Raw genomic sequence first — 24,766 nt, 5'->3', positions numbered from 1 at the left:
TATCCCTTATCTAATGGAATGGATAAAATACTGCAAAAATTGCTGTAAAGTGAATTTCTGGCAAGTTCTGTTTCCCTTTGATTTTTATTATAAAACCATGGCTATGTTTTGCTAGAAAAACTGAAAGAAAAAGATTGTCTTCGGGTTGTAATTAAACCATGCATTTTAAAATAAACCACTTTTTTAAAACTACAATAATAGGATAATAGTGTAGGTCCAATCATTTTTAAACTATAATGAGAATCCTGTGCTAGACAGTCACTTTGCCCCTACCTTTCACAGCTGTAAATTCTGCTCTTCATTTCATTTAAATGTTTTCTACTGAAACCTCCTCCTCATGAACCTTTTTTCATTTAAGGGCTTACTGCCTTATGTGCCCAGCAAACTAGGTGGTTTTTTTTGAAAATTAGGAGTTTGATTATTAGAGTTTTCCCCTAAAAGTAAAGCTTTGTCAATGGAATGAACCCTTAGCCCCTTTTTACATGCATTGTCTCAACTGATGCTCAAAGCAACCCAGCAAATAGGTAAAGCAAGTAATATCCCCATTTCGCTGATGAGAAAACAAAGGCCTAGAGGTTCATTGGCTTTCTCAAGATCATACAGTTAGAAAGTGAGAGCAGGGAATAGAACCTAAGTCTTGTAATTCTGCTTTACACAGGAGAATCTTCTGAGAGGCAAAGGCAACATCAACCCTAGTTTATCAGAAGCCTTTCTTAAGAGGCCTGTGCCATCAAATTACACACAAGTAGCCCTTCTAGATCCTAAGAAGGAAAAAAAATTATAGCAAATAAAGTATTTCAAGTTTTTCCAACTCGTATGTTAGTTTTAGGTAAAATTCGTCACAAGTGGAGCTGTATTTACTTTTTCATGCAGTCTGGAAACTCGGTACACACTTCGTGGTATGCTGGGGCTCTTTGTATAGACTGGTGCCCACTTGAAGGCCTATAGGGGCTCATTCACCTATTTGCAATGGTTACAGAAGTGTTTGGTTGTTCTGTTTTTATTTTTGCGGCCAAATATTGGTCATATTTACAATTTCATTTGATTTTGCTTCTTACACTTCCAAATTCTAATATTATCACAAAAAGAAAGTTTGTTCTGGTTTCTGATGTAGTTTTATGGACATGTCATAGAGAAAAGGGAGAACTAAAAAATCTTCGTCAACTTATTTGCCTCTAGCTAGCAGACATCTCTGCTTCATCCTATTTTAACAATTATTGGCATTCCCCAAGGGCAAGGGAAAATATAACATGTTTAAAGACAAAATTCTCCAATTTCTTCTCAGCACAATGATCATCAAATTAGTATACTGTGCCTATATTCCCTTTTTTGCCCCTAACTTAATATGCTAGCATTAGGGACTCATAGCATATCAGAATTTGTCTACAAGAGCCTAGTAAACTGTCTATTGCCCACAGGCAAATTAAAGAGGCCACTTTAATTGTGGAACACTCAAGGAAGAAGAAGACGAAGTAGAAGAAGAGGAGGAAGAAGGAGGGGGAGGGGAGGAGGAGGAGGGGGAGGAGGAGGAATCGGAGGGGGTGATGATTAAACAAGAAGAAATCTCCCATCTTTTTAAGTTCTAGGGAGTGCCATTCCTTGAGTGCCTTTTATGACAATTTGTTAATTTCATTAAGTGAGTTTCTATTAAATAGTACCTCTTCCAGTGAAAAGATTGGGCAAATTGAGATAAAGTGTTCTGGTATCAATGAAAATAACAATATTTTCTGCCCAGAGTAGCTCTTACTGCTGCTCTTCATGTGGGTTTGGGTTTCTGCATTCAGAGCATTATTCAACACAGAGGCTGTGTAGCTTGGTAGAAGAAGCAGAGGCTTCGGTATGGCCAAAATTAGCTTCACCAATTGCTTGATGTGTGACCTTATGCAAATTCTTTACCTTCTGTGTATTTCAGTTTCCTCATCTGTAACGTGAGGCTTACTTGCTTCTTAGGGCTATTGGAGATGGATTAAAGGAGATGGCACTTAGTAAGTGCTTGGTAAAAAAAAAAGTCAATATTACATTTTAGAAGAGAAATGTGAGTAAACAGGCAGAAAGGAGGGATGCAGAGTGTTGCCTAGCAAGAGTTAACTATCGCTCTGGGAGGTGTCTTTCCAAAATTTTAACATGCTGACAACAGCCAATGTAATGGGTGGGTGTGTGTGTGTGTGTGTGTGTGTGTGTGTGTTTGCAAACAAAACATGTAGACGCATGTCTTCATGCCTGGGCCGGCTGTTTCAAACACTGATTATAGCTTAAGAACTAGAAAATAGACGTGTTTTCATTTGGGTGTTGAAGGTGAGCCTCTGATACTGCTTCTTAGCTGTGGCAGACACAGAATTTGCGGGCTTCTCTCTTTTCTAGACACCAATCACATTTTTGGGGGTAGACAGGCAGGGTCACTGCCCTTGGTGGAAAATTGTAGATGGTGCTAATATTATCAAGCTGAACCAGGGCTTCCTGGGCCACAAAATGGATCTGTATGTGTTTGATATTTGTCTGCCATACTCTAGACCTATTCTTCACCTATTGATGTTCTTTCTCCCTTATTTACTTCTGCAGACAAGGCTGCCCATTAGTGCTGTTACTAGGCGAGTGGAGTGTAGGGCTCTATGGATGGTTGTGTCTGTTTGTTCCAACAGGACATGTCAATGAAGAGATCCACTCAGTTGCCCAGTCAAGAAACCTGGGAGTCACCCTTTGTACTCCCCTCCATCTTACCCACCAATTCCAATCTAGCACCAAGTCTTAGCATTTTTACTCTCTGAAATTATCTCTCAAATCTGTCTTCTCCCTGTCTCCACTGCCATGAACCTAGTCCAGGTCACTGTTATTTATCTTCAGGAGGTCACAGCCTCCTCACTGGGATCTGTGTCTCTCGTCTTGCTGCCACATCCACTCCCTTCCTCTTGTGATATGTCTAGAGTTGATACCGTATGAACCTCGGTATGTCCCTTTCCCTTTCTGGGCTTCAGCTTCTCCATCCTAAACTGGATGATTTCCTAAGTCTTGTGTAGCTCTCTTTTCTGTGGTTCTGTGATCAGATGGTTCTTGATTGCACTCTACTGCAGCTATCTAGACTTCAAAAGAAGATATTGCTGTACCTCAGCACGGGCTTCTCAGTGCATATATTCATTCATTCACTTCTTCATTCATTCAGCAAACATTTACTGAGCACCCATTGTGTACTAGACACTGTACTTAGCACAGATGATTCAGTGGGGAGTAAGACACAGGCCTTGTCCTCAAGGAGCTCAGTCTGTTGCAGGGTATAGACATAAACAGGCAACCTAGCCCATACTGTGGGGTGGGGATAATCAGGGAAGGCTCCTTAGAGGAGCTGATATCTTTATTGGAGTCTAAATGATAAATAGGAGCTAGCTAGGAGAGCAGTGACATGTATAAAGGCCCTGGGGCAGGATGCTAAGAGAGAGTAAAGCAATATTGGAAGATGGCAGACAAACTGGGAGGCTATAGTAACACTCTAGGGGAGAAATGAGGAAGACCTGAACTAAGACCATGGGGATAGAGAGAAATGGACAGATTTGAGTTATATTTTGGAGGTAGAATTGACAGTCCTTGTTGGTGGATTGCATGTGGACAATGAGGGGAAGAGAGAGGTTTTCATTTCTGGCTTGATCAACTTTGTGGATGGACTGCCATTTACTCAGTTAGTTCCATTAACTCATGAGGAAAGAGCTGGTTTAGAGTATGGGATTAGGGAGAAGATGAGTTAAGCTTTGGTCTTGTGCAGTTTGGGTTAGAATATCCAGGTGGAAAAGTCTGGTAAGCCATTGGCTATAAGGATCTGGTACACTGAGAAGAGAAATCTGGGCTGGAAGTTCAAATTGGGGAGTTATTAGCATGTAGATGAGGTTCCTTTAGGATAATGAGCAGACACTGAAGAGCCAAGTGCCAAAGAGAGCCAGGACACCAGCACTAAGTAAGAGGGGAAATACTCTCACAGATGTGGGGTGCTAGCATACATGCTCATTCATTCCCGGGCACACATCTCTGCCCCAAAGAGAGTTTCTTAATGATATCCGTGTATCTCCCACTTAAATATAAGAGAAGGAACATTAAGTACCCAATCGTAACTTCTCCATTCTTTTACCATAAATCATACCTGAAGAGGAAAGGGAACTGATACGTTCATGCTATCTGCCAGGTGTTTTACATTCATTCACTCACTCAAATGGTGGCAATAACCCACACCAGAGCTATTATTGCTCAAAGTCCTAGAAACTCAGAGTGGTTAAGTCACTTACCCAAGGTCACATAGCTGTTAAATGGCAATAAGGAGATTTGACTCCGGGTCTGTTTGACTCCAGAGCCTGCACCATGATACCACCTAACAGCACTGCACCACCTCCTACAATATAGCTGGGTCCTTAGGAAAGCCTATGCACACCCCTTTTCCCTTCTTTGCTTCATAAATATCGTTTGCATCCCCTAGCTTGATGCTTTGCTCTCCATTAAAATACAAATCTCCCTGGGGAGAAGTACAGCTTTAAGTTGTTGTCAGTCACTTATGCCTCAGTGGGAATGAGTTTCAGATTCTTTCTTAGGAATAAATTTTAATTTTATAGGAGAAGGACACTGGAACCTTGAGAGAGGGATGAAAAGACAAAAAGGGGCCTAGTAATGAAAAGTCAACCCCCTCTCAGTTTCACAGTCCTACCTAACCTGAGACATGCGCTTTTAAGATTCTTAGATGCTATTTCTGCATGTGTGTACTACTTTATATTCTTACACATTTTCTGGGTCTGTTACCCCACTTATCTGGGGTGGGGGTTGTGGGTGTGGTCTGATCTAAGATGACCTTAAACTGCATGCTAACCCCAACCTTCTGTAGTCAGCAGGAGGCAGCCAGCTTGGGCTGCAATTGTGAGCCTGCAGATCCTGGCCTTAGGCACAAGTCCCAGCTCATTCGCTTGAGACTTAGACCCTGATGTGCGTATTTAAAATCCTGAGCAGATGGAGGCAGGAGAGCTTGTTGGAAAGACTTGGAGGAGTCCCTTCTGCCCTGTCTGGGTCTATTTGCCAAAATAAATGGCATGTATCAGGACAGGGCATTGGTCCAAGCCCATTGAAATTCTGCTAGCAGTCCAAACTGATGGTGTTTCAGATTGGTTCTGTGAAATGATCAGAGTTAGGAAGAAAGAAATGATGTGTGAGCATCTGGCTGCTGCAGCCTACTGATGGGGACAGTCTCAGAGGCGGGCCGGGGCTGAGGGGAGGCAGCCTCAAGGACCCCCTAGGACATCTGCCACTGGCAAACACTGGTCTGGTTTAAGTCCCGTCCCACACCATTCCTCACTAGCTGTGTGACCTAAACAAGTCCTTCCCCTTCACTTTGCCTCTTTTTTCGCAAACGTATAAAATAGCACCTAAATGGAATGGTCTCTAAGGGCCCTTCGTGCTCGAACATTCTATGACTTCTCTGTCACTGGTTTGATTTCTTTTTCTCTGTAGTGGGAGAGACCCACACACCCACCTGCTCATGTTGCCACTGTGTTCTCAGACTGACCTCTGCTGGCCAGTATGAAAAGTGCCATTCATAGCTTTTTTTGAGGAAAACAACAAAAAAGCAGTTCATCACTGATTTAGTATTAAGCTTCACCAGTACACTGGGCACTGTGACAGAAACCCTGTACACTGGAGATGAGGATAAAAGATCATACAGCTATAAGCAAAGAGTAAGCATGTCTAAAGATGGCTGACAAAACAACCCCCCCAAAAAACATGTCTCTCTCATTATTTTCCTTTGCCATCTTCATTTAGTTCATGATGCTCTGTGCCACTGTATGAAAAAGAACCTCAGTGGGTGGGAAGACTCTTTGTCTCATATCCTATGACTGCAGGGTCCAGAAGGGCCTGGCACCACACAGGGCCAGCAGTGCCTCAGAGGCCTTGAGACAGCCTACAGGCCCTGCTTCTGGCCCTTAGTGCAGTCTGAGAGGTTTCTAGCTGGGGCCAGTACACGTTCCTCCGAGGGATGCCATTTCAAATTCCTCTTTGGAAAAGGAATTAGAATTGAAAGAATCTATGAGTTCTTTAAGAGGCTCACTTTAAGTCCTCTGGCAGGAACGGAGGAGTCGGCTATACAACTGTGGCAAATTCAGCATGCCCACTCAGCCAAGAGAAAGGGAGTGGGCCATGGAACCCTGCCTTTTCTGGATGGAATCAGATCTCTTGTTAAGTCCAGCCCTAGAATTGCCTCACTCCTGAGTCTCCTTGCTTACTCTTGCTGAGCGTGTGCTCACAAAGGCAAGACACCAGAGCTGGAGTGTGCCAGCCCGTGTGCCCATGCCAGGGACTGCTCAGGTTCGAGTGATGTGAGCAAGATGGAAACGGGCCATACCATAATCTGCTCTCTCAGTAGCTGGTCAATGGTTTATCGTGCTCTCCACCTCCCCTTCCTTGATGCAGGAAAGCACTGGGCAGGGCTCAGATTTGGGTCAAGCATTCAGAGCCCTGATTGCATCCTCTCTGCTAGTAATAACATGGCCTCAGCAAACCCCTCCTGCCCCCTATCCTCCCACCAACCAGTCTCCTCCTCCCCTAACAGCTGGTTCTTATCTGTCTCCCTTGTTCCAGCCTCAGGCATGCTGCCCTGGCCTCATGCTGACACACACATGTTCTCCTGAATGCTCCCTGATGAGTTTCAGCCCTGAAACACAGCCTCCTCACATCCCTCCCCTGTCCCCAAACCTCTCAGGGTTCCCTATTGCCTACCACATGAAGTCTTCAACTTTCCTGCCTTGCTTTCCAGGCCCACTTCAGTTGGGACCCACTCAGTCTTTCCAGTGTAGCCCATGACTCCCCCCAGGCATGGACAGAATGCTAAACATTCCGCAAACCCTCCGTGGCCAACACTTCCTTTGCGTTCCTGCAGCACTTATGCTCTCTTCCGGAACTGTACTGTTTGCTATGGTTTTATGGACATTAGTCTTGAAAGCTAGGCCCATGTTTTAGACTTCTTTGTTAATCCTCAACAACACCCTAGCACTATTTTTTTTAAGTATTGTTCTTTTTCTTTTTAGTTTCATATATGTGTATGTATTTTTTTTGTAAAAATTTACAAGATAATAAATAACAGAATCATTGTAAACAAAATTCCAGCAGGAAGTAAGAGCATAAAAAGTGAAAGATCACCACCCACCCCATCATTCCCAGCAATAAGCCCATTAAGCAGTCTGCAGCCAGGCATCCTTTATAGGCTGCATGTTGGGTGTTGGGGAAGGTTGAGTGGTGTGTGGTGCCCCCAGAGAATTGCATCTCCTTGGGAAGAACATCATTTACTTCTTTGCCAGAGTCCTAGGTCTTCGTGGGCCTGATTGACACTGGAAATTTTACTCCAAAGACCCCACACAGCTGGTGGCCACTTGCATCTCCAGTACATGGCTAGCTGTCGCATACAGCATCTGTCTTGCTTTCAGCCTTTTAAAAAGTAGATCTTAAAGGGGAATATGAAAGGGCATATTTAATGGGCTTTTCTCAGAGTTTTTTATAGATCTGTAGGAAATTGCGGACAGTCAGTAAAGGGGCCGAGAGGTAGAGATGGGAAGCATTTATGAAAATAGGCTTTCTACCTGGTACGGTGTTGTGTTCTCTGAGAGGTAATGCACATTACTAATGGTTTTCATTTTTCTGCCAAGAAAATTCAGTCCCTACTGGGATTTGTTCTAAATGATAGACTAGCCTGCCTGTGCTGCACCCACTGAGGTTAATTCTCTGTCTCGGTCAGCTTTAAAATGTCAGCCTGAACTCTCAGACTTAATTGTCACAGACACTTTATAACTAGGGCATTCAAAATCCTCAGGCTGCTCCCTCTTGCTATCATAATTGATACTTAATGGATATTCTCAGGTTCCTTGGATTTTGCATATTCAACACTGTACAGATGGTGGGGGTAGAGGGAAAAAGAGAGAGAGGAAGGGAGTAAATAAACAGGTGTGTGTGTGTGTGTGTGTGTGTGTGTGTGTGTGTGTGTGTGTGTTTTCCCTGTGAGCACCTGTTTCCGGTTGCGGTGATGGAGTCCTGGGATCTGCCAACAAAGATGAGCTCTGACAGGTTGATCAGCCCATGGGTTTCTGGGTTCTCCTTTCTCTGGACCCCTGAGGTAGTGTTCTTTAGGCACAGCCATTTCTGGATTTCACTGAGAGTGTGTGGTTGGCCATTTGGATGTGAGTTATAAAATGTCACGATGCTCTCCAGTGTTCTGTTCTTTCACTATTTTGACAATCTGATGGATGGCCTGGCATTAACTAGGAAGAGGACAATATTATCCAGCCTGAATAACTAATCTCCTAAGAAGTACAAAATTGAAGGATCTTGGTGCACATGAATCTTATTAAATGTGCTTATAAAATATGTTCTGTCCAAATAAGCTTAGAAGCCCCTAAAATAGCCTTTTCTGATCTGTGTCTGGAACTTTGGCATGCTTCACAGATCTCTAAGCCAAAATTATTTAGTGAAGTGATGATAGTGTTCTTTGTGCATGGGAAAATGGGAAGTGTTGATGTTAAGGCCTCTGTTGACTAATTGCACTTCTGTCCATCTTAGGGGCGACCAGGACCAATTGGAATTCAAGGCCCAACAGGTCCTCAAGGATTTGCTGGCCCGAGTGGTTTATCAGGGTTGAAAGGAGAAAGGGGCTCCCCAGGCCCTCTGGGACCATACGGACCAAAAGGAGATAAGGTAAGAGCATCAAAGCTTGATTTTCCTTTGACTTGTGGGCCACAAGAATGAAGGTGAAAGGTTCTAAATCTCAGTTCTGCTCATTTGTGGAAATAATGCTAATCCTGAATACCTTGGTACCAGGATACATACTTTAATAAGAGAAAGGCTAGGTAATGTGCTGCTAATGGATCAGCTAATTTCTGGAGAGATTCCCATGGCAAGCAAGCCATAAAGTGCATGTATTAGCTGTTTGCTGGACAAGCAGACTCACTGTGATAGGAAGTCATGTGGGTTTGAACTGGGCATGGGTCAGAAGTCCAATCAGCTGGGCAGGAGAGGTCAGGAATCTAAGCAAGGAGAACGGGAAACAAGGGGTCAGAATACTTAGAAGCAATCTGGGCCATAAATATAGGGAAAGAGATGCAAGAAAGGAGATTGATCATGTCATGGTGCTGGCTAGCTGAGTTTAACAGCTCAGTTTATGTTCTCTGACAATTTTAATCACCTCCTACTCACCCCATTGGTGAGAGAGGGATTCCCACCCATGGGTTCTGGGGATGGCTGAAGACATGACACCTGATACTGAATGGAAGAGATCGACAACAGGTTTATCAGTCATATACACTCACAGGAACAGGGAGGAGGACACCACATACCATGCAGGGCCACACGGGGGTTGCACTCTGGAACAGAATGAACCAGAAAGGACTTTGGGAGGCAGACTTTATAGTGTCAAGAGGATGAGGTACCCCTCGATTCCTGAGGGAGGATGTGATTGGCTTGTCTGAATAATTCACTGGGCCAGCAGGGAACTGAAACCCACGACTCAGGACCTGGTCTGTTTGATAAGGAGGGTCATTTGCCTAGCAGACCTTATCTATGGGAGCAGAGTAGAGAGGGAAACTTGTGGTTAGGCCATTTGAGGACCCCCAGTTTTCATCAGTTATCAGATGTCAAGATAACATGTAATATTGAGCCTTTATTTTAGGTCTTACACCACATTGCCTAATATAAGAACTGGTCTCAGTACACAGACATGTCCAAGACCTTAGGTAGAGGCAAAGGATCACTTGGAACTGGAGTAGGGAGCAAGGCGATGCAATGTGGAGAGGGAAGTACAAAATGCTTCTTAACAAGTTAGGTCATGAATTGCATGAACAAACCCACTGAATCTAATGGAGATCACTTGGATTGTCTCTTACATTCCTCTCCTTGCTTTTTTCTTAGGGTCCCATGGGAGTTCCTGGCTTTCTTGGGATCAATGGGATTCCGGTGAGTGTGTCCACAGAGGCACTTTTTAATACCATTTCTAGGTTCTGTCTTATAGCTCAAGCATTTTGGCCTTAGCAACATCCTGTCTCATGCAAGCATGCTCAAGATCAAGTGTTGGGATGTGTGTGATAAGGTTTGAAGGGCAGTGGTCACACACAGTTTCCCTGGGCTTCAGTTTCAGGAAGCACTAAATCAGATGTTTGTGGGGTGCAGGGACATGCGCAGGCATAAGAAACCATCAATATCTTAGCCAAAATGATTTAGGTCTTGTGGGTTGAAGGGAGCTTTAACTGGGGATGAGGGACTGGTTCTGAAGTGTGGAGACAGTGCCACATTAGAAAATTAAGAAGGTACATGAAATTAGAAAAATACTTAGTGATGTCTTGATCCATTTATTTCCAATAATATGTTCCCTTTAGGCTTATCTCATTTCAGAGTGAATTTCGCTTTAGTTTTTACAAAGAGACTACTCCGAAAATCACTTGGAGGCAGCCTCTTCCATTCATCCTGAGGACCTGGCTTGGCTGGAGACAAGTGGGGAGTTTGGAGCTTTCCCACTCCATCCAGCTCAATCCCTTAGTTTCTCCATTTTCACTCTGTATCCTTACTTATCCCACCACTAGAGATTCCATGGTAACATTTCACCAGCGTTTAAAATACAGTATTTGGAACTTGCTGCTATCACTTTTTAGTTATGTCCTTTAGCATTTCTCTATGTTTTAATCTTTGGCCTGGGCTGTGTTTGTCTATAATAGTGGTTTTCAACCTTGTTTAAGAGAAGAAGCAAATCTTGTGTCGAAGCTCAGCATATAGAACAGGAAAAAGTGGAGCTTCTGCATTTGAGGGAGGTCCTAGAGCCTACTTTTATCCTTCCAACAAGGATACCATATCAAAGCTGAACCATATCAAAGCACAGTTTGGTAAACCCTAGACTTAACAACTTCTTGTGTTATACTAAATGACCACCTAGTATCAGGGAAGGGGTTTTGTGTCTTTGTGCCAATCTATAGATATTTTATGAGATCCCGCTAAGTGCTAGGAATCTACTATGGAAATACAGAAAAAGCATATGGCTCTGCCCTCAAAGATATTATCATCTGATCCATTTTCCCCCCAGATCTTGTATACATTTGTGGATTTGGAGAATAGAAGGCTCACTTATCTTGTATTTGTTATATATATCAACAAATCAACCATCAGATTTCTGCACTTTATTCACCTGCAGAATCTTCAAAATGCCTGGAAATGGGCCACTGTGGAAATAAGTAGATGCAGTTGGCTGTCTTTTTGTGACATCCTCATGGCTGTGTTCCCATGGCCATGTTATCCAGAGTCTCCACTCAAAGTGTGTATCTTCTGGGAGCCAGTGGGTAAGGGAAATTAGCAAACTGGAGTCTGCCCCTTCCATTCATCCTGTGGAGTTGGCTACACTGAAGATGAGTGGGAGATTTGGAGCCTGCAGATCGACTAGGCCCTTCCTCCTACAGTCTATTTTAACAGGGGCTAGAAGGAAGTGAATCCTGTGGTACAGAGGCTGATTCCAGTTCTGAGCTGGAACCTGCCCCAGAGTCCAGCTGGACACTACTGCCTCCAACTTGTAGCCAAGAGAGTCCTAGGCCTTGCAGGAACTGATCACCTCCTTTGGGGTTTCATTGCTTGGGAGAATGAGTTGCAGGTACCCAGACTCCTCCAAATGAGTGTGCTGCTCCCAGTAGAAGTCCCCACTCCCTTGGCCTTTCACTTGGCCCTTCCCTTGACCAAAGGTTGTGTATGCTTTCTTTTGACTTTCAATTGCTTTAGCTTCAGGCTCCAAGCCTCAGTTACTCCATGAAATTATTCTCCCTTGTTCCTTCCCTTTCTCCCAGCTATTCGATATGTATTTATTGAGCATCTTCTGTTCACTGGTTACCTCTTCCTTCCATTTCTAATCTCCCAGGAGTCCTTGGTGTCTGTCTCACATGCTCTAGCTCCGTATTACATATGGCCCATGGTATTGATTGTCTTGTGTGATAGTCTTATCCAACTCCTTGAAAGCACAGAGTATGTCTTCTGCTCCTCTCAGAGGCCTCAAAGACCTCAGGGATGAATTCAGCATATAGTAGGAACTCTAAAAATATTTGGGGGACTAGCTCCAACCTCTCGCACCTATAAAAGCAGCAGTTCTCAGACTGGCAGGACTCCCTCAGACAGAGAAAAACACAGACCCAGTCAGACTAATTATTTTGCTCAACTCTCAGCAGCACTTATTAAGCAATTTTATTGAAACCATCAGCTTTCCCAACACATTTTACTAAACTGGATCACTCCACAAATCTGGTTCCTCTCTTAATATTGGCTGATCGCTAACATGTGTCACTGGGGTTGGTTCCAAATTTCCATTTTTGCTGTCATGTAGCTGTAGACAGTTTCAACATGAATGAGCAAGTAGTCATTTCATGATCATCCAAGACTATGCACTAAGGGGCACAACAACCATTTGAGAGAGTGAACAAACAAGCATTCATCAAGATATTCAACATCTGAACAACGTAGAGTAGGGCTGGTAGGGCTGTGGCTTTAATGATATTACAGCTGTGATTTGGGGCTCTTGGCACCCACAAGAAATATATGTTTATCGAAATGTTTTCAGGTCAAATAAGTTGGAAGCAGAAGTTTTCAAGTTGTCCTTTGCAATTTATGTTTAGCTTTTACCATGGAGTCAATCTCAAACATTTCCCTGCTAGAGACTTGTAACTGAACACACCAGATTTATATCTTCAAAGGGAACATGTACCACTCACCAAATTGAAACTTTTCCTTTGAAATCTGGGTTCTGAGGAACATAGCTTTTCTGGAATACAGCAGATCCTACTATTCTGTCTTTAGCCCCTTGTGGTTAGGTAGAACCATGGTTTCCTCCCTCAAAGAGCTGCATTCTCTTGGAGAGCTGGCACACACATATGTAAAATCATTAGCTATACCCAGAAACGGCAGTATGCTAGAAATGCTGTGGTACTGAGAATTGAGAGGAGGCAGAGCTCAGCCCGTGGCTTATCCTTGCTGACTTTCCTGGGAGAAGAACACTAACCATTTATTAAGCTCCTACATAAGAAACCTAGTCTCGTTTAGTTTTTACCAAAAAATCTTAATTTTGTTTTACTGTTAACAACAACCCCATGAGATAGTATTATCTGTCTCATTTTACAGATGAGAAAACTGAGGCTCAGGCTGGGGAGTTGCAAAGCTGGGATGGGAACATACATCTAAATGGCTCAAAACATGCTTTATCCACCATGTCATGGTGTCAACTGGACAGGAGAGGGCTGACAGGTCTAAGTCAGAGGTCAGAGGTTAATTCCAGAGAATTCAGCTAAGGTAGGAAGGAGTGAACAAGTACCCCTGGAATCCTGCAGGTGGGAGATATCAGAAGTTCAAGCAAGAAAACTACAGAAGGATTGGGCCCCAAGTAAAAAATGGAAATACCAAGAGGTAAGAATCCAGGCAAAGGTTTTGGTGTCAAACAGAACCAAGGTCCAAGGAATAAGGAAGATCCCTAATACAGAGCCAGCCTGCTGTCTTGCCTTAATTCATCCCTGATACCCAGCTGAGAGATAACCCCTAGCAAGTTTGGCGGGGACATTTTACAGTGGTGATCAGAATCCCAGGAAGAAATAGACACTACACTTGAAGGAGTTAACTGAATAGAGTTGGGTGAAAGGTGTATTTAAAGCGTGTGAGCAGGATTAAGGGAAACAACAATGGCTGGTTAAGCAACTAACACAAAGCTCTTACCACCCCTTGGCCCAAAGGGGCAATAAGGAATGGTGATAGTGGGACCCTGTAAGACCTGGGGCCCTGTAAGATACTGGACTTCCCAACAGGAGCTAAGACTGCTGAGAAATGTGGCCATTGCCAGAAATATAGCCGGGGGAGTGCATGGGCGAAATAAATAACCTGTGCTCTTTCTCTTCCTGCTCTCCGATCTTCTGCCTGTGTCTCCCAGTGGCTGAATACAACTGGGAGACAGAGGGAAAGGGAGCCTAGGCAGTACAGTACATCGAGGTCAGGCTTCCAAGGCACAGATCTGGGGAAGGTAGAGCGTAGATCTTCAGAGAAAACAAGAATAGCCATCTCATTTGGTAATAAAATGTTGATCACTCTAGTAAGCTCTCTCAGTTTCCCCAGTGCAACTAAAAATCATCACCTGAGTCTGGAGAGGCACAGATTGCAACAACTTTATTGCAAAGATAAGTTTATTGACCAGTCCTCTGGACTTAGCATTACGTGAGTCGAGCAGTCTAGATTCATACTTTCTTATTAACAGACTATCTCCTACAACTATAATAACAATGAAAATGGAACAGAATTCTATGGAGCATTTTCTCAATAAGAATTTGACAAAAAGTTGTTTCCTCTAATAATTTAAAAAGTTTATTTTTTAACACATGGCGAGTTTCCCTCAAATCATTAAATATATATACTTGGCTCTAAAAAGGACTGGGGGGGGTGGTTTTTTACTGACCTGTCTGGATTTCTGGTCTTTCAGTTCATCTCTTTGCTCCATAGCCTAACATGTGATAATGATAAATTAAGATTCAAAGTGTGGTTCTTCCAGGACTTGCTTATTTTTGACCAAGCAGCTTTCAGGAGAGGTGATGCTGTGGAAACCGTTTCTGCTCTGTTGACCAAAATCCAGCATCATTGCCTATGCAGAGCTTCCAATACGGAAAGCCATGCCAGGCTGCCAGGTTCCAGTCTGTTCTGAGGAATCCCAAGGCCTGGCATGATTTCCCTGTTGGTAGCAGTTCAGCTGCCAGACAGCTAGGCCTCATCTTAGTACCTCTTTGTACTCAGGGAAGGTGAAGTTGCAGTACCTTGTGTATCCCATCTCTTCATGCTTGATTTCCTTTGGTTTCAGTTTGGATCATATTAAAGCATTGATCTTTTTGGGAGGAAACATTGAGCTGTCATCTGCCACATACACCTGAGTATATAGGAAAGCTATGAGAGCATAGGTGATGGAGCTAAAGGAGTGGACAAGGAGCCAGAGTTTGACAGCATACTTGGCTTCTCTCACTGTGGAGCTTGTGGAGTAACTGAGAGTCCTGTGGCTGACTTGATACCTGCTTTTCTCTTTAAACAGGGCCACCCCGGACAGCCAGGGCCCAGAGGCCCACCTGGCCTGGATGGCTGTAATGGAACTCAAGGAGCTGTTGGATTTCCAGGCCCTGATGGCTACCCTGGGCTTCTCGGACCACCGGTACACTGCCAGATCTTTGTACATTATTTCAAATGGCTTTGCTTGTTCTCAGATGTGCACTTTTTCTGCTTTTCTGGGGATCTCATTAAGCATCTGTGGGGCAACCACTGCAGCCCCTTGTCCAGTGCAGAAGTCTGTGCTGGCAGCACCACAACATTAAAAGTCTAAAGAAGAATACCAGTTGCAGAGGGGTGTACACATGCTACGCTACTTAGGGTTTATTTTTTTTCATGATGCTTTCAGAGTTGGCAAGATTGTTAAAAGACTGTAGTAAATTTCAGGGCAAAGTACATGCTTGGGCTCTTTGACATGTTCCCACATCAGACGATATTGGCAAATATAGTACTTGGAAGGCTTATGTGGGATCATGGAAGCACTAACAATGACTCAGAGGACTTGGCAAGCTTGATCTATACCAGTGATTCTTAACTAGCAGTGATTTTGTCCCCCTCCCCCAGGGGATATTTGACAGTTATTATTGACATTCTTGGTCATCACAACTGGGGGTATACTACTGGCACAGGACAGCACGCCCCCCCCAACATCAAGGAACCATCTGTTCCAAACTGTCGCAAAGTGAGAAATAGCTGAGAAATCCTACTATACACTGACATAGTTTGTCCCCTTGCCCACGCTCTCCACATCATAACCCTTGGTTCTGGGATTGATAAGGCATTTATTTGATCTCGGTGTCACCACTTTTATTTAATTTAATTCATCCAGATAGGGCTCAAATATTTGGATATAAAGGATCTCTAATAGATACCATGCCATTGCAAGGCTGCTTTTACAAGTGGCTGGAAAGAGAAAAATAACACATTTCAAGCCCATTCTCAGCCTCACTTGAAATAATCTAAACTAATAAGGATACTGATATGATATATTTAGCTAGAAATCACACTATCTATTAGACAGATTCTATAGCTACATGAATTTATTGGCATTTTACTAGAAGAGCAGCACCATTGCCTTCAGTGACCACATTGTGGGTTTAGGGATATGTGTGAAAGAGTGAGACAGACAAAGCACAAGCTCCAGATTTGCATAAAGGACCTTGACATCTAAGGACCAAACCAATATGTAGCATGGGGGGGGGGGAGAAAGATCTATTACCAACATAGTATGAGCTATATGAGTCACAAAGGGCTCCAAACACTGCCATGGCAACAGGGGAGGAGAATAAATCACATCTATGTTAAGAGAATGGAAATCTAGAGAAGTAACCATATGCTTCCCCCAAGAGAGAGAAAAGAAATCTTGAGGTTATAAACATCTCCTGACAGGCAAAGGACAAGGGTAAAACCTAATCCTCTCCCTAAACTTCCCCTTAAGCCTAAATAGGAACTTGGGCGTGTATTTTACTAAACTGAACCTTACTAACCCTGCTGAATCCTGAGTGGATATTCTTTGAAGCTTCTTTGATGAAAGTAGTGGCCACAAGAATAAGGGGAAACAGGAAGTGTTAGGAAAGAAAATAGTTTGTACTTCTGGGACCACACTGTTCTTTTATTACACCTGTGATCCTTGAGCTCAGGGAATACATCATTCAATTAACGCTTCCATCCCTAGAGCTTAGCCCTACCCCCGATACTCATCCTGACTTCCCTTTAGGTGTAGGGAGGTTGATTTTCCCCAGGAGAACAACATATAGCAGACATTAGCCAGCATCTGCCCCTGAGACAGTAAAAAGTCTGGTTGATAGACGGGTTGGGCATACTTTGAATTGTTCTCCCTGTTAACAGTGAGACACACCAGCCTCTTGGACAGGTGTTGAAGCTGAAGCTGAAGTTGTATGGTAGAAACACAAGACAGAGATGGCTTTGTAGATATCTCTTAGTCCAGGGGTCAGCAAACTGGCCCATGTGACCTTTGACCTGTGGCTTCTTGTTGTGTTTTCAAAAGATTGTGGAGAAAAAGAGAAGAAGAATATGGGACAGAGCCCAGATATGGCCCACAAAGCCTAAATTATTTACTATCTGGCTCTTTAGAGAAAAAGTTCACTGACCTCTGTCCTAGACAAAGGCCACATCAGTGACTTATACCTATGAGAGGTGGAACAGGTGAGCTATAGGCTTATGAATGACATGTGTATTATATGTGGATGTTCAAATCAGTGCCCTGAATAGATTCAAGTCTCCAACTTTCTAATCCCTTTCCAGACTTCTAATTTGGGGGTTGGGGAAGCAGGCATACAGCTTTGAGACATAGCACCTGTTTGGGGGGTGAACTTTACCCCTTAGCACAGCCAATTCTGCCATAGAATAAGCCACATACTTTCAGGCTCTTGATGCTCTATCTTCTATCTGATTAGATTATACTATTAATAAAACTGTGTATGTGTGCATTTCTTCACAAGTTTTTCTTGTTTTACTTAGGGCCTTCCTGGTCAGAAGGGCTCTAAAGGTGAACCTGTCTTTGCCCAAGGTAGTTTCAAAGGAATGAAGGTAAGAGCCTCTAAGGCAGACAACTGAGTTCCCCAGGATTGGGTGCCGCCTCCAATAAAAACATTTCCAGAACTAGCATCTGTGTCTCTATTTAAGGAGCAGAGCAAGCTGGATTTAAAAAGGATCTGGAACTTTTTGTGGTAGAAACATTGACAGAAATGTTTGCAACCATACTGTCAAAGAGATTTGCTTTGTAGGATCTAGACCAAAACTAGGAGACAGATCAGCAAACAAACAGTTTGCATGGGTATCAGTTTCTTTGAGAAGCCAAGACATTTCCTGGAGGCAGAAACTGTTTGTCTGCTCTAGAATCCTTGATGTCTGTATACCTTGGCTTGAAACTGTGTATGTTTCTGCCCATCTCAGCATGGCCACCAGGCCAGAATCCCAGCCCCACCCTTTTCTGTACCTGCACACCAGCCCATCACCCTAGCTGGGGCCCTGGCTGTCTGCAAAAGTTGCCTATCAACTTGGCAGCTTGCTGGAAACTTTCATCTCTTCCCAGAATTGACAAGAACCTTCTGTATTCTTGTGACTGTACTCTCGGTGTATGCTGCCTGGTATCCTGTGGGCCCCCAGTAAACGCTGGTGCCAAATGATTGACCCTATTCCCTTGCAAAGTGGAAAGCGAACCCATCGTTTCTCTGGTAGCAGATGGGAATCTATGTGCTCAACTTCGGAGGGGAAAATGCACCTGAGCTCACTCAGCTGAGGCTGGCTCCTTTCTGTCTTCCATCCATGCACAGAGCCAGGAACATTGGAAATCACTTTGGAAGGCAGTGATGGGGGTGGGTGGCTGAGAACTGGAGAAAGTACAGGGTTTGGGCTCTTGGCTATAGATGCCTTAGCAGAAGATAGAATGTTAGACTCGGAAAGGACTTCATGCTTGTCGGATTCACGTTGCTCATTTTACAGATAGAAAAACTGAGGTACACTGAGGCTATGTGACTTGCTCAGAGTCACACAGCCAGTTTACTGAAGAGCTAAAACCCAGGCAGTGCTCTTTCCATGCTGCAGAGAGCTGATTTTTGACCGTAAGCCAAGTGGGGTAAGACAAGCAGATGTCAAAATATGGCCATTGTCATAGCTAACATTGATTAAATGGTTTTGCCAAAAATCAAAGAGACCCTGGACCCAGTGGAACACAGCAATTTCCACAAGATGGTTATATTACAGATTCATACAGTGACTTAAGATGCTGCAAAGTAATTAAAACGTAATCAGAGACTGTATGCTCTGTTGGTTCTCCCTTGAACTGTCTGATTTGCATTGTATACATATGGGCACAGATTCTCTGGGGATGAAGGCACACGGGGAAGGTAGCTTTGCTTTTCCTCCAAAAGGAACAGAAAAATCACCAGCTCACAGAAGCGGTTTCTAGTTGATAGCTTCCTAGCAAAGGTGAAAATTAATTAATCCAACTAAAATATGAAATCCTGTTTAACCAAGACTATAATATGTGTCTCCTAGAGTCCAGATTTGTCTTAGGAAAAGAAAAAGTAAATGGTTCAATATCTTCAATTCATGCATTATTTAAAACACAATACCTTGACAGAGGAGGCCCAAGCTTGAGCAATGCGTTTCTGTGCCCAGGAATCTTAGGTCAGTTATCTATGAAATACCACAGGCTTAATTTATTAATCTCTTCCGTGTCCGGTCTTTGTCTGTTTCTCAGGGGGATCCTGGACTGCCCGGACTGGATGGAGTCACTGTAAGTTATTTATGTGTTGAGCTCTCAATGTTTAGTCAACAGTTACTGGTGGTCCTTTTTCATTCTTCTCTATGGTGTTTGAAGGTCTTTTTAGAACTTCTCAAGGAAAATCCATAGAGTTGAGGTAGAGTAGGTCATGCTATTGACATTTTCCAGGTGAGAAAGGACTGAGACCATGGACTGTCCACCTCAAGTTACACAGCAGGCAGGCTTTCAGGCCTTTAGGCCAGGGGCCTACATACTCTCTGGGATGTGTTAGGAAAGAATGTTGCCTTTCATTCAGCAGGCATTTACTAAGTGTTTTCTGTGTGTTCAGAGTGCTGTGGGTAAAACAAAAGAAGCAGAACACTCTGCTTTAAAAGGCATTCCATATAGAAGTTCCTTTTAGAGACTCTTAATAATATTGAGTCCATGAAAGGCCATGAGTTTTATTAATAAAAGCTTTCTTTTTCCTTCAGTTTCCACATTGTCATCACTTGCCTTTGAAGTGGCTTAAGAAAAGCGCTTTTTTTCCTCCTTTTTTCCTGTATTGAGGTTCCTTTCTTCTTTCATTCCAGAACAGATATTGAGCGCCTACTATCAGCAAAGTGCTACAAGTGACCCCTGAGACAATGCAGACATAGTCTCTGCCCCCAACCCCCCAGAATGTGAAACACTAGTAGGAATGTGGCATAGGAATTCCACAACAGCTTCAAGGAAGAGATGCTGTCCGCCTAAGGATATATCATCAGAGACTTTATATCTAAGATAGAGAAGGTGGCCTCTGAGAAGTGTGGGTGATATTTAGGCTGGCTGGCAGTGGGAGGAGGCTTTCCAAACAGAGAGAGTAGTGTGAAAAATTGTAGACAATAAACAGGATGTATGCAAGCACACATGCAAACAGCGATGAATAGGGACCAAGGGCGTACAGGTCCTCTAGAGCTAAACAACACTGGCTTAGATGGTGTGTTAACTAAATTTGTGGGATGACATCCATTGTATTTGCTGCATAGCGTCTCTTAGAGATTCATTTCCCTGCCCACAAAGGTACAGTGTTCGTCTACACAGGCATGATAAATAAACCAGTCAGATTTGGGGAAGGGCAGTTGGTGGCTGATTAAGTGATTTGTGATCAGTAAGGAGACCACAGGTTATTAGTTACAGTCAAAGCAATGTTCTACTATCATACACTCCTGAGGAAGCTTTGAACCCCTACTTTCTCTTCCTCCTGTCTAAGGCTCTGCTTCACTTAGCCTCTCCATGCCCTACCTAAGCACATATCACCTTATTACTGCTCCCCCAGTTTAATCGGGCCGTACTTATCTCCATGCCATCTTTCTCTTCAGATTTCATCATCTTGCTTTTAGTACTGTTGTTATTATTCAGTTCAAAATATTTCCTAGTTTCTCTTCTTATTCCATATTTGTGTACACTGCGAAATGATCACCACAATAAGTCTAGTTACTGCTAGTTTCCCTTCTGATTTTTTCTTTGACTGACGGAGATGTGTGTTGTTTAATTACCAAATATTTGGCAACTTTCCAGATATCTTTCTATTATTTGATTTCATTGCAGTTAGAGTGCACATTCTGTATGATTTCAATCTTTTTAAATTTGTTGAATTTTGTTTTATGGCCCAGCATATGGAACTATCTTGGTGAATGTTCCATATGCACTTGAAGAGCATATGTATTCATTCGGCTGGTTTGGTGTATAGTAATCTAAAAAATAAAAAATATCTGTTAGGTCAAGGTAGTTGATAATGTTGTTTGGATCGTCTATGTTCTTAGTGATGTTTTTGGTCTAATTTTTCTATTAATTACAGAGGGAGGGATGTTAAAATCTCCAACTATAGTTGTAGATTTGTTTATTTCTCCTTACAGTTCTGTCAGGTTTTTCTTCATGTGTTTTGAAGCTCTGCTTTTAGGTGCATAGACATCTAAGACTATTCTGTCTTCATTTTTTGTTTTTCTGTTTTTTTTGAGGAAGATTAACCCTGACCTAACATCTGCCGCCAATCTTCCTCTTTTTGCTGAGGAAGAGTGGCCCTAAGCTAACATCCATGCCAATCTTCCTCTATTTTACATGTGGGTTGCCTGCCACAGCATGGCTTGCCAAGCGGTGCGTAGGTCTGCACCCAGGATCTGAACGGGCGAACCCGGGGCTGCCGAAGCAGAACGTGCAAACTTAACTGCTGTGCCACCGGGCCAGCCTCTGTTATGTCTTCTTGATGAATTCACCTATTTTATCATTATGAAATGCCCCCTCTTTATCTCCGGTAATATTCTTTGTCTTGAAGTCTACTTTCTCTGATATTAATGTAACTGTTTTGCTTTCTTTTTTCAATTTGTGTTTTTTACATCACTTTAATATGAAAATTTTCAAATATAGAGCAAAGTTGGACGAATATTGCAGTGAACACCTATACCATTAATATTTTACTATACATACTGCCTCCCACTTCTATTCATCTATCCTTCTCTATCCATCCATCAATCCATCTTATTTTTGATGCATTTCAAAGTAAATTGCAGACAACAGTATTCTTACCCCTAAATACTACAGCATGCCTATCATTAGCTGGACTTCAAAATTTGTTTACAATTTTTATGTAAACTTTACATACAATAAAATACAAAAATCTTAAATGTCCATTTGCTGAGTTTTGACAAATGCTTACTCCTGTGTAACCCTAACCCCTCTTAAGGTATAGAATATTCCCATCGCCTCATGAAGTTCCCTTCTGCCTTTCCTGGTCAATGCCTGCCCCCACCCCACCCCACCCCAAAGGCAACCACTGTTCTTATTTTGTTTTCGTCATAGATTTTTCCTGTCCCAGCACTTCATATAAAGAGAATAATACAATAGGTAGCCTTTGGGTCTAGCTTCTATCACTTGGCACAATGCTTTTGAGATTCACCCAGATTGTTTCATATATGGTAGTTTGTTACTTTTTATTGTTATTTATTCCACTCTATGGATGTATCCCAGTTTATTTATCAATCCTTGTATCAATGGACACTTGGGCCATTTCTAATTTTTTACTATCATGAATCAAACTGCTATGAACATTCTCATGCAATTCTTGGGGACATATATTTTCATTTTTATTGAGATACTTCTTGCTTTTTTTCATCTTGGTAAAAACTTGCCTCTCCAGGGGCCACAAGGAGCACCCGGATCTCCAGGAGCTGTAGGACCCATAGGACCACCAGGAGCACAAGTAAGACCAACTTAAATCTACCATGTGATCACAGTGTTCTCATGAATGCTTTCCTCACCAGACCATGGGTTAAATGTAAGCCTATGTAAAGGTAGGCCCTCCTAGTGGGGAAAGGCAACTTCCATTCTTGGAGGATTAAAGTGAAGCATGCTCTTGTAAGGAGCTATTTGTTGTCTTTATTTATCAGAGTCTTTCTGACCATCCACTCTGTGCTTCCAAAGCCTCCTAGTCTAGCTCAACCTAAAGTATAGCCCAGGATGGCAGATACCTGGCACATCTATTGCCACCTTCCATTCTCCTCACCCATGACAGGCACTGCTAGTTAATCATACCACCACCAATGTCACTGACACTAAACACAGAAAAAGTTCCAAAATCCTTCTTAACACTGCACCTTGGACAGCTCTCCCTACCTACCTATCTTTCTGATACCAAACCTAGCTGCCATCACTGGCCTAGAAGAACAGAGCCAGTCATCTGTGTGGTTCTGGGCGAGTCCTGTCCTCAGATTGTTCTCTCTCCAGTGCATGAAATTCCACTACTGATTGCTTTGGTTTAGCTTCACAAAAGATCATCATTTTTAAATTTCTGGCCTATTATAAGGAATGACTCATGAAGTTTTCACTACATTAGCATGAACGTGCTTGGTAGCATGGTTGTCAGGTCAGTGGGGAGATTTCAAAGGAGATAAAAAAAAAGGCATCATAGGAAAGGGAGCTAGAATCTGCTACACCAAAGCCAAGGGGGTGGGGAACTTATCTCCAATGACTCTCAACATACCCAAGTTTTTTTTGGCTGAAACTAACAAGTGCTAACCCTTTCCTTTCATTTTTAATATAGGGTCCTCCAGGCCCCCCTGGTTTCCCTGGTCCTGATGTAAGTATACTTTATCTTTGGGGTATTTGGCCTCCTACCACTAAGTACTCTAGTTTTCCCAGAGATATTCTGGTTTGGTTAAACACACTTTCTGGTAAAAAGACTGCATTCTAATTTAAGTTCCTGAAGCTTGTTTAGTAATTGATTTTTTTTTCCTCCCTGCACCCCTGTGCCCCAGGGGAATATGGGGTTAGGTTTCCAAGGAGAGAAAGGAGCCAAGGTAAATAGATTTTGGAAAATACAATCTGCATTCCATATGCTCCAAGAAACATCTCTGGCTATACACATGTGCCTGCTTGTGTAAGGGGATTTGGATCTATGCCTTGGGAAATGAGCTTTTCCCACCCCACGCAGATCCTCTGGTGGGATCCCTTGAGGGCTGTATGTGCACATAGGTTATTGTGGTCTTTTTCCTTCAAAATATTGTAGATTTCCTGCTTCCTACCTGTGAAGTGTGTATGTCTTACAAACATACTGTCTTGAAATATATTCCCTCTTCCTTCCTCCTGGGTATTTTCCTAGTGTTTTATATATTGTGTCATCTTCTCTTTCCTTTCTCTGCTTCTCTTCTTCCCTCCATCCTTCCTCTTCCTCCTCCTTCTCTTCTTCCCTCCTCTTTCTCCTCCTCCTCCTCTGTCTTTCGTCCTTAACCTCTCTTTCACCATTTTCTTCTATTTCCTTTCCCTCATTCTCCTATTTCCCTCTGTACAAACTGTGTAGTGATTTGAGAGCCCTTGAGGGAGATTGGAAGCTTGCCCTCCCCAGTCTTTATGCCTGCCTCTTGTAGACTGTACTGCCTTTGAAGAGGAAATCCAGCTTCCAATGTTCCAACATGGACTTCACTAGCTCTGCTTGTGCTTTTGGCAAGGATTGGACCAATTAGAGTCTGGTCACTGTTGCCGAGGGGTGGCTATTCACCTTGCTCAAACTCCTTTTTTACTCTCTTCTGAACACCCTTTCATGCATGACCATGGCAACCATGAACCTGCAGTTTCCTTTTATCCATCTTGCTTCCTCCCTCTGCAGTGCTGGTACAAACTGCATTTGGTCAGACTTATAATTCTTCTCACCCCTTGGCACTGATAGTTTTGTTTCCTCATTGATGCAAGGGTGAGGGTGAAGAGGCCAAAGTAATGGACAGTTTATTTGTGAATTACACCCAGAGGGCAAACCTACTCTCTGGAGAAATGGCCTGTGTGGTTTCTGCTTTGCTAACATTCCCTTTGATCTTACAGGGGGATGTTGGCCTCCCTGGCCCTGCAGGACCCCCACCATCTACTGGAGAACTGGAATTTATGGGGTTTCCCAAAGGGAAGAAAGGATCCAAGGTAGTGAACATT

General features: G+C 43.1%; 1 protein-coding gene across 9 annotated transcripts in view; it reads left to right on the top strand.

Annotated features, from left to right (window-relative positions):
* The window catches only part of COL4A6 (collagen type IV alpha 6 chain), a 256,608-nt gene that overhangs the window by 184,929 nt on the left and 46,913 nt on the right, over positions 1–24,766 (top strand). For all 9 annotated transcript variants that reach the window (XM_070603820.1, XM_070603818.1, XM_070603821.1 and 6 more), the window contains 9 exons: positions 8,566–8,700; positions 9,910–9,954; positions 15,077–15,193; positions 17,569–17,637; positions 19,313–19,348; positions 22,488–22,550; positions 23,391–23,426; positions 23,605–23,646; positions 24,662–24,754. In XM_070603820.1, the coding sequence (XP_070459921.1) occupies positions 8,566–8,700; positions 9,910–9,954; positions 15,077–15,193; positions 17,569–17,637; positions 19,313–19,348; positions 22,488–22,550; positions 23,391–23,426; positions 23,605–23,646; positions 24,662–24,754 (636 nt within the window). The remainder of the gene's footprint in view (positions 1–8,565; positions 8,701–9,909; positions 9,955–15,076; positions 15,194–17,568; positions 17,638–19,312; positions 19,349–22,487; positions 22,551–23,390; positions 23,427–23,604; positions 23,647–24,661; positions 24,755–24,766) is intronic.

The sequence above is a fragment of the Equus przewalskii genome, chromosome X (genome assembly GCF_037783145.1).
Source record: "Equus przewalskii isolate Varuska chromosome X, EquPr2, whole genome shotgun sequence".
Taxonomy (NCBI): domain Eukaryota; kingdom Metazoa; phylum Chordata; class Mammalia; order Perissodactyla; family Equidae; genus Equus; species Equus przewalskii.
Note: the sequence above shows the minus strand (reverse complement) of the source record. Positions and strands in the feature narration are given on the sequence as shown.